Genomic DNA, 13,964 nt, shown 5'->3' with positions numbered 1-13,964 from the left:
CATCAGCTTTAGATTCATTAAAGGTGATGGCCACAGGGCTGGATTCCTGAATCAAGAGTACATGGAGTTTTCAACAAGTGACAACAAGGATGGAGTCTTTTATAAAACTCAGCTATTTGAGGGTATAAGCCCGTACCTTCCAAAGCTCTCCAATTCCAAGCTTAGCCATCATGGTCTGGAACAAGCTCTGGGACATCTGTAGGAGCATTGACTTGTTACCTGGATACAAGTGACCCCAAATTTCCAGAAAAATGTTCTGGAATTAGAGTTTCAAATATTCACTTGTTGGGAGAGTGACAACACAATCATACTGAGAGCCTCTGTATTCCCATATCCCCCCAGAGGATCTCCATTTTTCAGGTACAATTGGCATATAACACTGCATATGTTTAAAGAGTACAACATGTTGATTTGATACATTTATATATTACTATACATTTTTAGTATTTCCAACACCTAGCACAGAGTTTGGATCATAGAAAGTGTTTTATGGAGGCCCTGGATGGTTCAGTCAGTTAAGTGTCAGACCCTTGATCTCAGCTCAGGTCTTGATCTCAGGGTTGTGAGTTCAAGCCCTATGTTGGACTCCACACTGGGAGTAGAGCCCACTTTTAAAAAAGTGTGTTATGGATGAGCCTCCTACCCTCAGCAAGCATCTTCCTAAGTGGAAAAAGAAGAAAGGAATTTATGGAGACTTTGCTCCCTGACCTAGAGGACTGGTTGAGGTAGGAGTGGAGCCTCTACAAACCTATACCACATCCTACCTCACCCCAGTTCATATCAAACTTGGTTGTTTTCAACAAATTACTCATTTATTTTTTATTTTTTTTTTTTAAATTTTTTTTTTTCAACATTTATTTATTTTTGGGACAGAGAGAGACAGAGCATGAACGGGGGAGGGGCAGAGAGAGAGGGAGACACAGAATCAGAAACAGGCTCCAGGCTCCGAGCCATCAGCCCAGAGCCTGACGCGGGGCTCGAACTCGCTGACCGCGAGATCGTGACCTGGCTGAAGTCGGCCGCTTAACCGACTGCGCCACCCAGGCGCCCAACAAATTACTCATTTAAATGCAGAAACTCCCTGGGTAAGTTAATCCTCAAGGTTATTCCCACTCTGGTGGGGACTCTTGACTGCAGGAAGGCAGCATGAAGACCCTGGAACTAAGGGTGAGGAAAGGAATGAGGAGCTGAACCTATCTGAGGCTTTACTCAGAAGCCTGGTGTAACATAACCCAGGTCTTCTTCCAGACTTCTGGCCACCCATACCACACTCGTCCCACGTTGTCAAAATCTAAGTAAGATGTTACACCCAATTTTGAAAGAGCAGACTTCAGCTGTGCATAGTGTAGCTCAGCCCTCTAGGGGTAGCCTCCTATCATTCCCAGCTTATTCACAGGATGAGCCTAGGGGTTGCCTCCCTATAATTCCCAGCACCATGAAGCTGAAGAAGAAATCTGTGTCAGCCCCTCACCCCTCCTTTCTCCTCTTTGGTTTTGGGGCTCAGTTGGTAAGTTCTCCTGCACCAGAAACATTTTAAGCCTTCCTCTACCCCAGGGTTAAGTACAGAATAAATTTTATTGCTGGAAAATTCACATTAGTCAAGAGCTATATTTTAAGGTAAGAATATCCAAGAAAACGTAGTTACTTCAGCAGAGGGAATGGACAAAATAATAAGCAACAGATCTAAAATTACACACACACACAAATCAGAGACATTAGGAGTAAAACCATATGGCTGATATCACTGAAAACTGCCACCATGTTCACCTGATTCCCAAGCATTTCTAGGTGAGCATCAGAGGCTGAATGACAGGCTGAAAGGAACTTGAGTTTGACCCAGTCTGGAATTTTTATTACCTTCAGATATTCTCAGTTTCTCTCTGCATGTGCTTTCCCCACATTTACTCATATACGTAATTTCTTCTCACCCCCAGAACATAATATGACAAAAAGGTTTGAGTTAGAGTCAGAAGAAGAAAAGAAGAAAATAAATGACTCCTACAGTACCGTCTTTGAGAACTTCAATCGAGAGAAGGAGGTAACTTAGCCCAAAGCACATGAGTGGTTGAGCATGAAGCCTAGGTGGGACATCCGGTTCCTAGGTGTGCCTCTGTAATTAGGCACAATTTTGCCTTTATGGGCATATTCTTCCTTTCCCAGCTTCCTTGGAAATATATGCAAGTAGACTGGCAGTCTTGCTGTCCTTTATCTACATGGTCTTACCACAGGGTCACTGTGGAATGAAATCTGAAACTAGTGGGAAATAATAGAATGCTAAACACATACAAAACGTGAAATTCCCTATTTTGCCAAATTTTCCCAGTTTCTGAATGTCCTCCTCATTCTTGACTGTAGCTGAAGAGAAAGGGCAGTGTAGCAAACTAAACTAAGCAAGTTGGTCATGTATAGCTCTTAGTAATTAAGAGGATCTATCTAAAAGTTAGAGGGGGTAAGGGTGCCTGGGTGGCTCAGTCAGTTAAGCATGTGACTTAGGCTCAGGTCATGATCTCACGGTTTGTGAGTTTGAGCCCCAAGTTGGGCTCTGTGCTAACAGCTCAGAGCCTGGAGCCTGCTTCAGATTCTGTGTCTCCCTCTCTCTCTCTGCCCCTCCCCCACTCACTCTCTGTCTCTGTCTCTCAAAAATAAATAAACATTGAAAGAAAAACAAAAGTTAGAGGGGTTAAAATGTAGCTACTCTTGTTAATCACTCCCCTACAACCTTGATACTGATGCCAGATCATAGTGAAAACAGGTCTCAGACATACAGACATTTACTAAATAAACATGCATTACTAGCAAGCAGGCCCCAAGTGGTTATACCACCAGCTCTCTGAACTTTTAGGTACATGAAAGACTCATCAGAGGTGTATGCAAGGGTAGTACAGAGGTAGGATTCTGTAACCACTGTAGTCAGCATCTGGCAGCTGGAGCTCCTCCTAAGCAGACACAGGACCATTTAGGGATCAAACCTTAGACACCATTCCTGAGTGTGTAGGCTATAGGCTTTGTTAGATTCCTGTACTTTTTTCCTGCAAAGTGGACAGTGTCTCTAAAATAGTATCTACCTTCAGGGTACCTGGGTGGCTCAGTCGGTTAAGTGTCTGACTTTGGCTCAGGTCACGATCTCACAGTTTGTGAGCTCGAGCCCCGCATCGGGCTCTGTGCTGACAGCTCAGAGCCTGGAGCCTGCTTTGGATTCTGTGTCTCATTCTCTCTCTGCCCCTCCCCCACTGTGCTCTGTCTCTGTCTCTCAAAAATAAATAAAAATGTAAAAAGAAAAATTTAAATAGTATCTACCTTCAATATTCCATTTTTAAGAGTACATTTCCAACTATCATGCTAATTAAAAAAACACTAATTTCACCAATAAAAGCCCATTTCTGACATTCACTATAACTGAGCAAAACAGTAATGTGGGTGTGGGACATGCTGTGCAGTGTGTCCAGTTCTTCTGGGGTATAGAGAGCTCAGACATCTGAATAAGAAGTAGCAATTCCTCTAGTGGGGAGAGAGTTGATCATCTGCATGCATCCTTTCCTCTCTTCTATTTTTTCTCCAATGATGCTGACTATGAATCTGTAAATGGTACTCTCTCTGTCTCTCTCATGAAGCATAATTTACACTTAGCAAAAGCATTGTTTTGAAGGGGCACATGAACCCTAATGTTTATAGCAATGCTATCGACAACAGCCAAAGTATGGAAAGAGCCCAAATGTCCATCGACAGATGAATGTATAAAGAAGATGTGGTATATATATACAATGGAGTATTACTCGGCAATCAAAAAGAATGAAATCTTGCCATTTGTAAAAACGTGGATGGAACTACAGTGTATTATGCTAAGTGAAATTAGTCAGTTAGAGAAAGACAAATATCATTATGACTTCACTCATATGTGGAATTTAAGATACAAAACAGATGAACATAAGGGAAGGAAAACAAAAATAACATAAAAACGGGGAGGGCAACAAAATGTAAGAGACTCTTAAATACAGAGAACAAACTGAGGGTTACCGGAGGGGGAATGGGCTAAATGGTTAAGGGGCGTTAAGGAAGACACTCGTTGGGATGAGCGCTGGGTGTCATATGTAGGAGATGAATCACTGGATTCTACTCCTGAAATCATTATTGCACTATATGCTAACTAACTTGGATATAAATTTAAAAAAAAATCTAGAGCATTTCAGCAATCCAGAAATCAGTCTTGTGTTCCTTCCCAGTTCAGCCCTATCTCCCTCAAAACTTGACCCAAGACAACCACTGTTTTGATTCTTCCCATCATAGATTAGTTTCACCTGTTTTTAAGTTTCATATAAATGTAATCATGTAGTGTATGCTCTTTTGTATATAGTTTCTTTTTCCACAGGACAGTGCCTGTGAAATTTATCTATTTTTTGTTTATATCAGTAATTTCTTACTTTTTATATCTAGTAGTATTCTTTTGTAGGAATATCACACAATATGTTTACCATTTCCCTGTTTTTGGAGGTTTGGGTTGTTTCCGTTTTTTGTCCTCCCTATTTTATAATTATGGCTTTTGTAACCACCCTTGTACAAATATTTCCATAGGCACAAGCTTTCATTTCCTTTCGGTATATACCTAGCAGTATTATTATTGGTCTCTCGGGTAGTTATAGGTTTAACTTTATAAGAAAATACCAAGCTATTTTCCATAGTAGTTGTATCATTTTACTCTTGCACCTTAAATCTATGAGAATTCCAGTTGCTCCTTATCATCAACAATTAGTATTGACATCCTTTTTAATTTTGACCCTTCCAATGGTATGAAATGGTATGAAATGGTATTTCATTACAGTTTTAATTTCCCTGACTATTATGTTGGGCAATTTTTTATATGCTTATCAGACAATTTATATGTCTTCTTTTGTGAAATGCTGGTTTAAGTCTTTTGTCATTTGAAAAAACTTGGATTCTTTATCTTTTTATTATTGATATGTAGGAGACCTTTACATAATATGGATACAAGTTCCTTGTCAGATATATGTGTTACAGATACTGTCTCCTAGCCTGTGGTTTGCCTTTTCATTTTACTTACGTTGTCTTCTGATGTGCAGAATTTTTTTATTTTGATGAAAACCAAATTATTAATTTTTTCCTTTTCACAGGAAAATTACAGCTTTTTGTGTCCTTTCTATGAAATTGTTGCCTAGTCCAAGGATACAAAGATATTCTATCTTTTGAAAAGCTTTGTAATTTTAATTTTTATGATTCTGTGATCCATTTTGAATAATTTTTATGTATAGAGTGAGATAGAGGTCATAGGTCACTTTTTTCTGTATAAGTATCTATTTGTTTGAGCATGATTTATAGAAAAAAACTTTCCATTCTCCATTAAGTTGCCGTGATGTTTTTGCTGTGTTTTGAGGGGTGGGGTGAGGGGGAATAGACTCTGTTCTGTTCCATTGAATTATTTGTCCATACCAAGGCCAAGACAACCATCATCTTAATTATTGTAGCTTGAAATCAGGGAGTAAAAATCTAGCTTTGCTCTTGTGTTTCAATGTTATTTTGACTCTTCTATATCATTTACATTCTTTTAAGTTTATTTATTTGTGTTTGAGAGAGAAGGGAGAGAAAGCGCAAGTGGGAAAGAGAGAAAGAGAGAGAGAGAGAGAGAGAGAATCCCAAGCAGACTCTGGACTGTCAGCACAGAGCCCAATGCAGGGCCAAATCCCATGAACTGTCAGATCATGACCTGAGCCAAAATTGAGAGTTAGACGCTTAACTGACTGAGCTACCCAGGTGCCTCTATATCACTTATATTTCTACATAAATTTCAGAATTAGTTTGTCAAGAAAGCTTGCTGGTATTCTGACTGAGATTGCATTGAATATAAAGATAAATCTGTGGATAAATGAATATTCAACAATATTAAATATGTACATTAACAACAAAGTCCTTGATGAAAATATGGTGTCTTTTTAATATTTGTTGATGTGATATGGTGTAAGAAAGTGGTCCAGGTTCATTCTTCTGCATGTCACTGTCCAGTCTTCCCAGCACCATTTGCTGAAGAGACTGTCTTTTTTCCATTGGATGCTCTTTCCTGCTTTGTCAAAGATTAGTTGGCCATATATTTGTGGGTCTATTTCTGGGTTTTCTATTCTTTTCCATTGATCTATGTGTCTGTTTTTGTGCCAATGCCATATTGTCTTAATGATTACAGGTTTGTAATGTAGCTTAAAGTCTGAAATTGTGATCTTCACTAGGTTACTTGTTTTTTTGAGTGTTGAGTTTGGTGAGTTCTTTATAGATTTTGGATACTAAGCCTTTATCCGATATGTCATTTACAAATATCTTCTCCCATTCCATCGGTTGCCTTTTTGGTTTTGTTGATTGTTTCCTTTGCTGTGCAGAAGCTTTTTATCTTGATGAGGTCCCAATAGTTCATTTTTGCTTTTATTTCCCTTGCCTCTGGAGACAGGTCACATAAGAAGTTGCTGCAGCTGAGGTCAAAGAGGGTGCTGCCTGCTTTCTCCTGTAGGATTTTGATGGTTTCCTGCTCACATTTAAGTCTTTCATCCATTTTGATTTTTTGTGTGTGTATGGTGTACATAGGGGAAGGGAAAGAAAAATAAGATAAAAACAGAGAGGGAGGCAAACCATAAGAGACTCTTAAATACAGAGAACAAATTGAGGGTTGCTGGAGGGGACATACGTGTGGGGATGGGTTAAATGGGTGATGGGCATTAAGGAGGGCACTTGTTGGGATGAGCACTGGGTGTTCTATGTAAGAGATTGATCACTGGGTTCTGCTGAAGCCAAGACTACACCGTATATTAACTAACTTGAGTTTTAAAAAATATATATATATTTATATAATATATATTTATATATTATATTTATATATATTTATATATTATATATTTTTATATTATGTATTTATATATTATATATTTATATATATTTATATATTATATATTTTTATATATTATATATTTAAACATATATATATATATTGCACATAAGTTAAGATTTTCAAAATTTACCTTCAACAAATTAAATGTGTGCTTCATTACACCAATATCTAAACTTTGGTGAATACTACATTCTGGAATCCTATTCTGGCTTTCTCAAGTCTCTGAAAGAAGTGCCAGAAACCCCAGTGCTGACCTTTTCCGAATAAAATTGTTTTTAGGAGCTACTGAAACAACATGAAAAGGACACCTTGCAATTAGAGGAGCTGAGAAAGACCAAACAGGTAAGCTCTTTCATTTTTCTTGTGGAATTAGCATTTTACAAATGCACCAGTAAAATTATATACCCTCAATAAAATAGAATCTATTATAATTTTCCAAAACAAAACAAAAGGAAGACCCAAAGCTGAGTTTGCTGGATTCAACAAGTCAAATAGAACTTTATAACTATAATACAAAGTCATTTGTAAAACAGAGCCTTTGTGTCTTTTTAGAGCAATTTGAGCAAATATATGAGCAATATGCTGTGTGATCTTCAGTGTCAAATGCGTTCCATTTCTAGTAAGGCTCAAACCACAAAAGAGTCTTGATTTGTAAAATACCAAATTCTTCCCTTAAGCTCTAAAAAGTACAATACTGACCCTGGGAACTCTAATTCCAAGCCTCTCCTTGATATTCCAAATGTGCCTCAACCCCAACAGCTTCCTCAAAGAATTCTGTTCTTCTGGGACAAATTATGGCACTTCCGTGTGGGAGATACCTAAAGGGAAACTGTTCAAACCCATGAACTGCCTTCTGATTCTTCTTACACTAGGATCCAGAATGGACATGTTTGGGAAAAGACTAGCCATTATAAAATCATGGAATTATATCTTAGAGCTTAGGCAAGGCTTCAGCATTGTTGGGTCAACAAGCCTCAATGTCCTGCATGGTAGACAGATAGGCTTTGGAGCAAGGAAAACCCAGTGCATTGTAATAGCTGCTTTAATGAGCTTGTCTACTAATTCTATCATTCCTTTCTGGTTCTGTTAATTGATTTTGCTCCTCATTTGTGGTCATATTTTCTCACTTGTTTACATGCCTGGTAATTTTTTTTTTTTTTTTTTTGGAGGCCTGCCATTGTGAAGTTTACCTTGTTGGGTGCGGGGGGGGGTGCCTGGCTGGCTCAGTCCATAGAGCATGCGACTCTTGATCTCTGGGTTGTGAGTTCAACCCCCACCTTGAGCATAAGCGTAATCAAAACAAACAAACCAAAAAGGTGGATTGCAAACTACCTTGTTGGGTGCTGAATATTTTTGTATTTCTTTAAATATTGTTGGACTTTGTTCTGGGATGCAGTTAAGTTAAAGCAGTCTTTAGTTTAAGGCTAATTTTCCCCCCTACAGAGATAATACCCTTCTGAGTAGTCTACCCAATACTCTGTGTACTCTGGTTGGTGGGAATGTATTCCCAGTCCTGTGTTGAGGCTGGGGATTATTCTACCTGCTCTGTGCTTATCTCCTTCTATTTCTTCCCCTTCGTTACACAACTGCAATGGCACTGGACTCCTTGCTGTATTTTTAACAGTCAAGGATCCTTTACTTGGGGTCTTTGCACTTGACATTCACTCTTCTTGGGAAGCTCTTTCCTAGATATTCACACAACTAACTTCCTTACCTCTTTCTGGTTTTGTTCAAATGCCATTTCTGAAGGGCCACTCTATTTAAAGGCTTAACACCCTCCCCAACACTTCCATTTCCTTGTTTTATTTTTCTATACAGATTTTTTACATTTATTTATTTATTTATTTTAAGAGAGAGAGCAAGCACATGAGTAGGGAAGAGGGATAGAAAGAAGAGAGAGAATCTTAAGCAGGTTTCATACTCAGTACGGAGCCTGATGAGGGGCTCTCCAAACTGTGAGATCAAGACCCGAGCTGAAATCAAGAGTTGGATGCTCAACTGACTGAGCCACCCAGGCGCTCCTCTATACAGATTTATAACTTTCTAACCTGATAAACTCAATGAATGAAAGCAGAGATTTTTGTCTGTTTATTCTACCACTAATCTCCAGTTTCTAGAACAGTACCTGGCACATCACAGACATTTAGTAAATACCAGCTGATTTTTTTGAATGAATAAGCAAACAAAAGAATGCTAAATGACCTAGTACAGTGCTTTGTACAATGCAAATACAGTGAGAGATGGTACCTCTCTAGTTTATACATCTTGAGAAGATGCTTATTCCATGGGGAGAGCTCTGAAGACATGTAGGAGTTAAATGAGGCTGACATCTGAAAGCACAGAGCCATCTGGATCATTTTTATTGTCTCTTCAGCATTTATCTAATGTAGTAGATTCCACATTTATCCCTTCCCCACACTAACACTGCATCTTCTATCTTCATCCTTGGTTTGTTTTTAATTTATTATTGTAATTATTTTATTGACTTTTATTTAATTTTTTTCATCCCCTTCACTAGGGTGTATCTCCATAAGAGTAGAAATTATATTTTTCTTATTCATCATAATATTCCTAGTGCCTATAATAGTAGGTGTTTTTCCTAACTAAAAGACTATTTTTAAGGAGTGCCTGGGTGGATCAGTCGGTTGAGCATCTGACTCTTGATTTCTGCTCAGGTCATGACCTCTGTGTTGAGTACAGCACCTGCTTAAGATTCTGTCTCTTCTGCCCCTTTTCCCTACTAGTGTGCTCTCTCTCTCTCTCTCAAACCAACTTTTCTTAAAGGCTATTTTTTAGAGCAATGTTAGGTTTACTGAAAAATTAAACAAAGTGCAGAGAGTGCCCATATCCTCCCCCAACACAAACATACAATATACTCTATTATTAACATCTTGCATTAGTGGGGTACATTTGTTACAGCTGATGAACCAATATTGATACATCATTTTTAATTAAAGTCCATAGTTTACATTAGGGCTCACTCTTTGTGTTATGCATTCTATAGGTTTTATCAAATGCATCATGCCATGTACCCACCACTGCAATATCATACAGAATATTTTCTTTACCTAAAACTCCTCTGTCCTCCACCTATTTATCCCTGCTTCTCTTCCCAATCCCTGGCAACAACTGATCTTTTTACTGTCTCTATAGTTTTGCATTTTCCCCAATGTCATATAGTTGGAATCTGGAGTAGATATTTGATAAATATTTGTTTAATAAATGAATGATTGGTAGCTATTGTGACAACCACGGGAGCTCTGGTGAGGGCTGGCTCTGGGGCAGTGATAGTGAGTCTGCATATGAGGATATAGATGGGCAAGACATAAAGGAGATAGAAGTAAGAGGGCACAGTGACTGAACAGTGAAGGAGAAGGAGTAGCTAAAGTTGATGCTTCACATTCTAGTCCAGGCACCCTGCAGAAGAGAATAAATAGATAGACATTGTTGTCTTCTTAAACAGGTCATGGAGGAAGAGTTGAATGCACAATCTGTTATCTTAGAATCACTTAACACAACCCTCTACCAAACCCAGATGGAACTCCAGAGAGAGGTGAGTCCTGGCTGGAGTGGGGATAGGGTTGTGCAGAGGAATCCAGGTCTCTGTATGGTTCTGCCATGTAGCTTTGCTCTGGATGACTCTGGTTTGGGAAAGAGAGCAATTAAAATTTACATGTCTTTCAGAAAGCTACAGTGGGAAATCTGGAGAAAACACTCCAGACCAAGCTTGCCGAGACTGAAGAAAAGTTTAAATACACCATACAGCTTCTGACAGAAGAAAACATTCATCTAAGGTGTGCATGATGCTGCTCAAAAAGACATGGCTGAGTTATCTTTAGAAAGTGGAAGGGAGTTTGGGTGAAGAATAGATATGAAGATGAACCCAGGTATTTCTTAACAAAGTCAAGGCACAGGCACTTCCAGGAGGGAAATAGTCATTCAAAGCCTGGCCACGGAAGTCACCTGCTAAGGACAGACAGTTCATCTGAAGTGGTGCTGGGCATGTGTCTAGACTCCTCTCCCTTATTACATCTTAGTTTTTATTCAAAACGGCACATGAAATTTACCTGTGGATCTTTATTTTTTAATTAATTAATTTATTTTGAGAGAGACAGAGAGAGTAAGTAGGGGAGGGGAGAGAGAGAGAGAGAGAGAGAGAGAGAGAGAGAGAGAGAGAGGAACAGAGGATCTGTAGCAGGCTCCACACCGACAGTACCCGATGCAGGGCTCCAACTCGTGAACTGCGAGATCATGATGTAAGCCAAAGTCAGACACTCAACTGACTAAGCCACCCAGATGCCCCTATCTGAGGGTCTTTGAGTTTATTCAGTTCCGTGAATAAATTTTAAATCCCTAAAGTCCTCTGCCCTCCACCTATTCATTTTTTGCTTCCCCTCCCAACTCCTGGAAATTACTGATCTTTTCACAGTCTCTGTAGTTTTGCCTTTTCCAGAATGTCATACAGTTGGAATCTTTAAGAGATATTTAATAAATATTTAATGAATGAATGATTGGAAGCTATTGTAACAACCCATCTGAGTTCTGAGTTTTTACCATGTCCCCTGAGGGGTTATGGGTTTAGGTGTCAGTGGTTTACACTTAGATACAGCTGCGTTTAGTTCATGTGGAAGTCAACTTTAGGTCAGAAATAATACTGTTAACTGGAAATGCATTTTAAATCATTGGGATAAATTTTTGGTAGATACTTCAATAAAGGGAAGTTATTCATTGTATTGATTTGGTAGTAAAACTTATCCCTTCTTGTCTAGGTTCTTTGATCTAATAGTTAAATTGGCATAAAACAGATTAACAGGAAAAAAACAAATTTAATTTTGTATGTATAGGAGCTCAGTGAAATATGAGACTCAAAGAAGTGAACAAATCAGGCAGTTATACCTTTTAGACAAAGTAACAATAAATTTGTAAAGAATTGACAAGACAAAGAAGTTTGGGGTTGGGGTACTAAATTAGTAAGTAAGTAACAGAGTTGTTGGGTTTTTTTTTGTAATGGTTTATTTATTTTTGAGAGAGAGCACAGGCAGGGGAGGGGAAGAGAGGATCTGAAATGGGCTCTGTGCTGACAGCAGTAAGCCCAATGTGAGCGTTGAACTCACAAACCGCAAGATCATGACCTGAGCCCAAGTCAGACACTCAACCAACTAAGCCACCCAGGTTTTTTTTATACAGACTTCTTAGCTTTAAATTCCCTATTTCTGCTGATAGGGATATCTCTTTACCTTCTGGTATAGGGAAGGTATATTCATATGAAAAATATATTTCCCACTTTCAGGGGAACAAAGAGGGTCAGAATGCCTTTCTTGCACTGGCTGTTGCTTAAGTAACTTTAACTCAAGTAATCAATATGCAAGGTATATTGGGATGGCATACTCTGTTTCCCCTCAGCAGAATATTCCTCATTTGAGAATTTGGTAACCTAAATATCATTTCTCATTAAATTCAAAACCACTGCAAGTATGGGGTGCCTTGGTGGCTCGGTTGGTTGAGCGTCTGACTTGATTTCGGTTCAGGTCATCATCTCATGGTTCATGGGATCAAGCCCCACATCAGGCTCTGTTCTGACAGCGTGGAGCCTGCTTGGGACTCTCTCTCTCAAAATAAATAAACATTAAAAAAAAAACCCTATAAGTAATGTGTGCAGCTGCCCCCAGAGAAGGAATGAAACCACATTTCTCTCCCCTCAGATATCCTACATCCCCTTCTATCCTTGAGTCTATAGTGATACATGTTCTTTTTCTCTATAGGCAAAAAATAATTGGGAAGAATGAAGAAATTTATAAGGAACGATCTGGGAGGTTTCTCTCTATGTATGAGAATGATTCTGATAATTTAGAAGATGATAGCAATGAAAAACAAGAACTATGAGCAGAAAAGTTGTTCTCCAATACAAAAGATGTTAGGAACACCATCTCCATAGGCTTAGACAACTCCCGTGAGAGTTTCTTGAGAAATGTATATTATGAGTTTAGTTCTTGGGTTGCCTGGGTTCTACTTTTGCCTTTTCAAAATTTCCTTTCTTCTAAGTGGTTGGGAATGTTTGAATTCTCATCTCAGTTATACAGGCTTTCAAGACTCTTCATTGTAAAGTGATGTTCCCTATACCTGGATCTAAACTTTCTCTGGGTATTATACTATTTTCTCTTCCACATTTACACATTTCATTATGAAAACACTGATCCGAAGAACTTGTTCCTATTAAATATTGACTATATTTTGAAATACACCTTTTGTCCCCCTGGGGCATTTACCTAGCAAAAATGTAATTTGTTGATTCAATTCCAAAAATCCTTTCTCTTTTACATGTGTCCCCACTGCTCCACTTCTCAATCGTGTTCCCTATACTATGATTTTGGAAAAAGTGTCTGATGATCCTTGCCATCTTCTCTAAACAATCATCAGAATTCAAATCCCCACAGGGCAGGCAACTGGTTTGGGGGGTAGATTCCCATGATTCATCGCTTACATACAACACCAGTGCTCATCCCAACAAGTGCCCTCCTCAATGCCCATCACCCATTTTCCCCTCTCCCCGCCCCCCCCCCCCAATCCCCATCAACCCTCAGTTTGTTCTCTGTATTTAAGAATCTCTTATGGTTTGCCTCCCTCTCTATTTGAAACTATTTTTCTCCTTCGCTTCCCCCCTGGTCTTCTGTTAAGTTTCTTAAGTTCCACATATGAGTGAAAACATATGATATCTGTCTTTCTCTGACTGACTTATTTCACTTAGCATAATACCCTCCAGTTCCATCCACATTGCTGCAAATGGCAGGATTTCATTCTTTCTCATTGCCAAGTAGTATTCCATTGTATATATAAACCACATCTTCTTTATCCTTTCATCAGTTGATGGACATATGGGCTCTTTGCATAATTTGGCTATTGTTGAAAACACTGCTATAAACATTGGGGTACGAGTGCCCCTATGCATCAGCACTCCTGTATCTTTTAGATAAATTCCTAGTAGTGCTATTGCTGGGTTGTAGGGTGATTCTATTTTTAATTTTTTGAGGAACCTCCACACTGTTTTCCAGAGCAGCTGCACCAGTTTGCATTCCCACCAGCAGTG

General features: G+C 38.9%; 1 protein-coding gene across 3 annotated transcripts in view; it reads left to right on the top strand.

Annotated features, from left to right (window-relative positions):
- The window catches only part of FLACC1 (flagellum associated containing coiled-coil domains 1), a 55,061-nt gene extending 41,940 nt beyond the window's left edge, over window positions 1-13,121 (top strand). For all 3 annotated transcript variants that reach the window (XM_086719269.1, XM_086719271.1, XM_086719270.1), the window contains 5 exons: window positions 1,935-2,038; window positions 7,160-7,222; window positions 10,344-10,433; window positions 10,565-10,674; window positions 12,643-13,121. In XM_086719269.1, the coding sequence (XP_086575395.1) occupies window positions 1,935-2,038; window positions 7,160-7,222; window positions 10,344-10,433; window positions 10,565-10,674; window positions 12,643-12,763 (488 nt within the window). In that variant the 3' untranslated portion in view covers window positions 12,764-13,121. The remainder of the gene's footprint in view (window positions 1-1,934; window positions 2,039-7,159; window positions 7,223-10,343; window positions 10,434-10,564; window positions 10,675-12,642) is intronic.
- Window positions 13,122-13,964: the final 843 nt, after the last annotated feature.

This window comes from Puma concolor, chromosome C1 (assembly GCF_028749965.1).
Source record: "Puma concolor isolate L17-30 chromosome C1, mPumCon1.1.hap2, whole genome shotgun sequence".
Lineage (NCBI taxonomy): Eukaryota > Metazoa > Chordata > Mammalia > Carnivora > Felidae > Puma > Puma concolor.
Note: the sequence above shows the minus strand (reverse complement) of the source record. Positions and strands in the feature narration are given on the sequence as shown.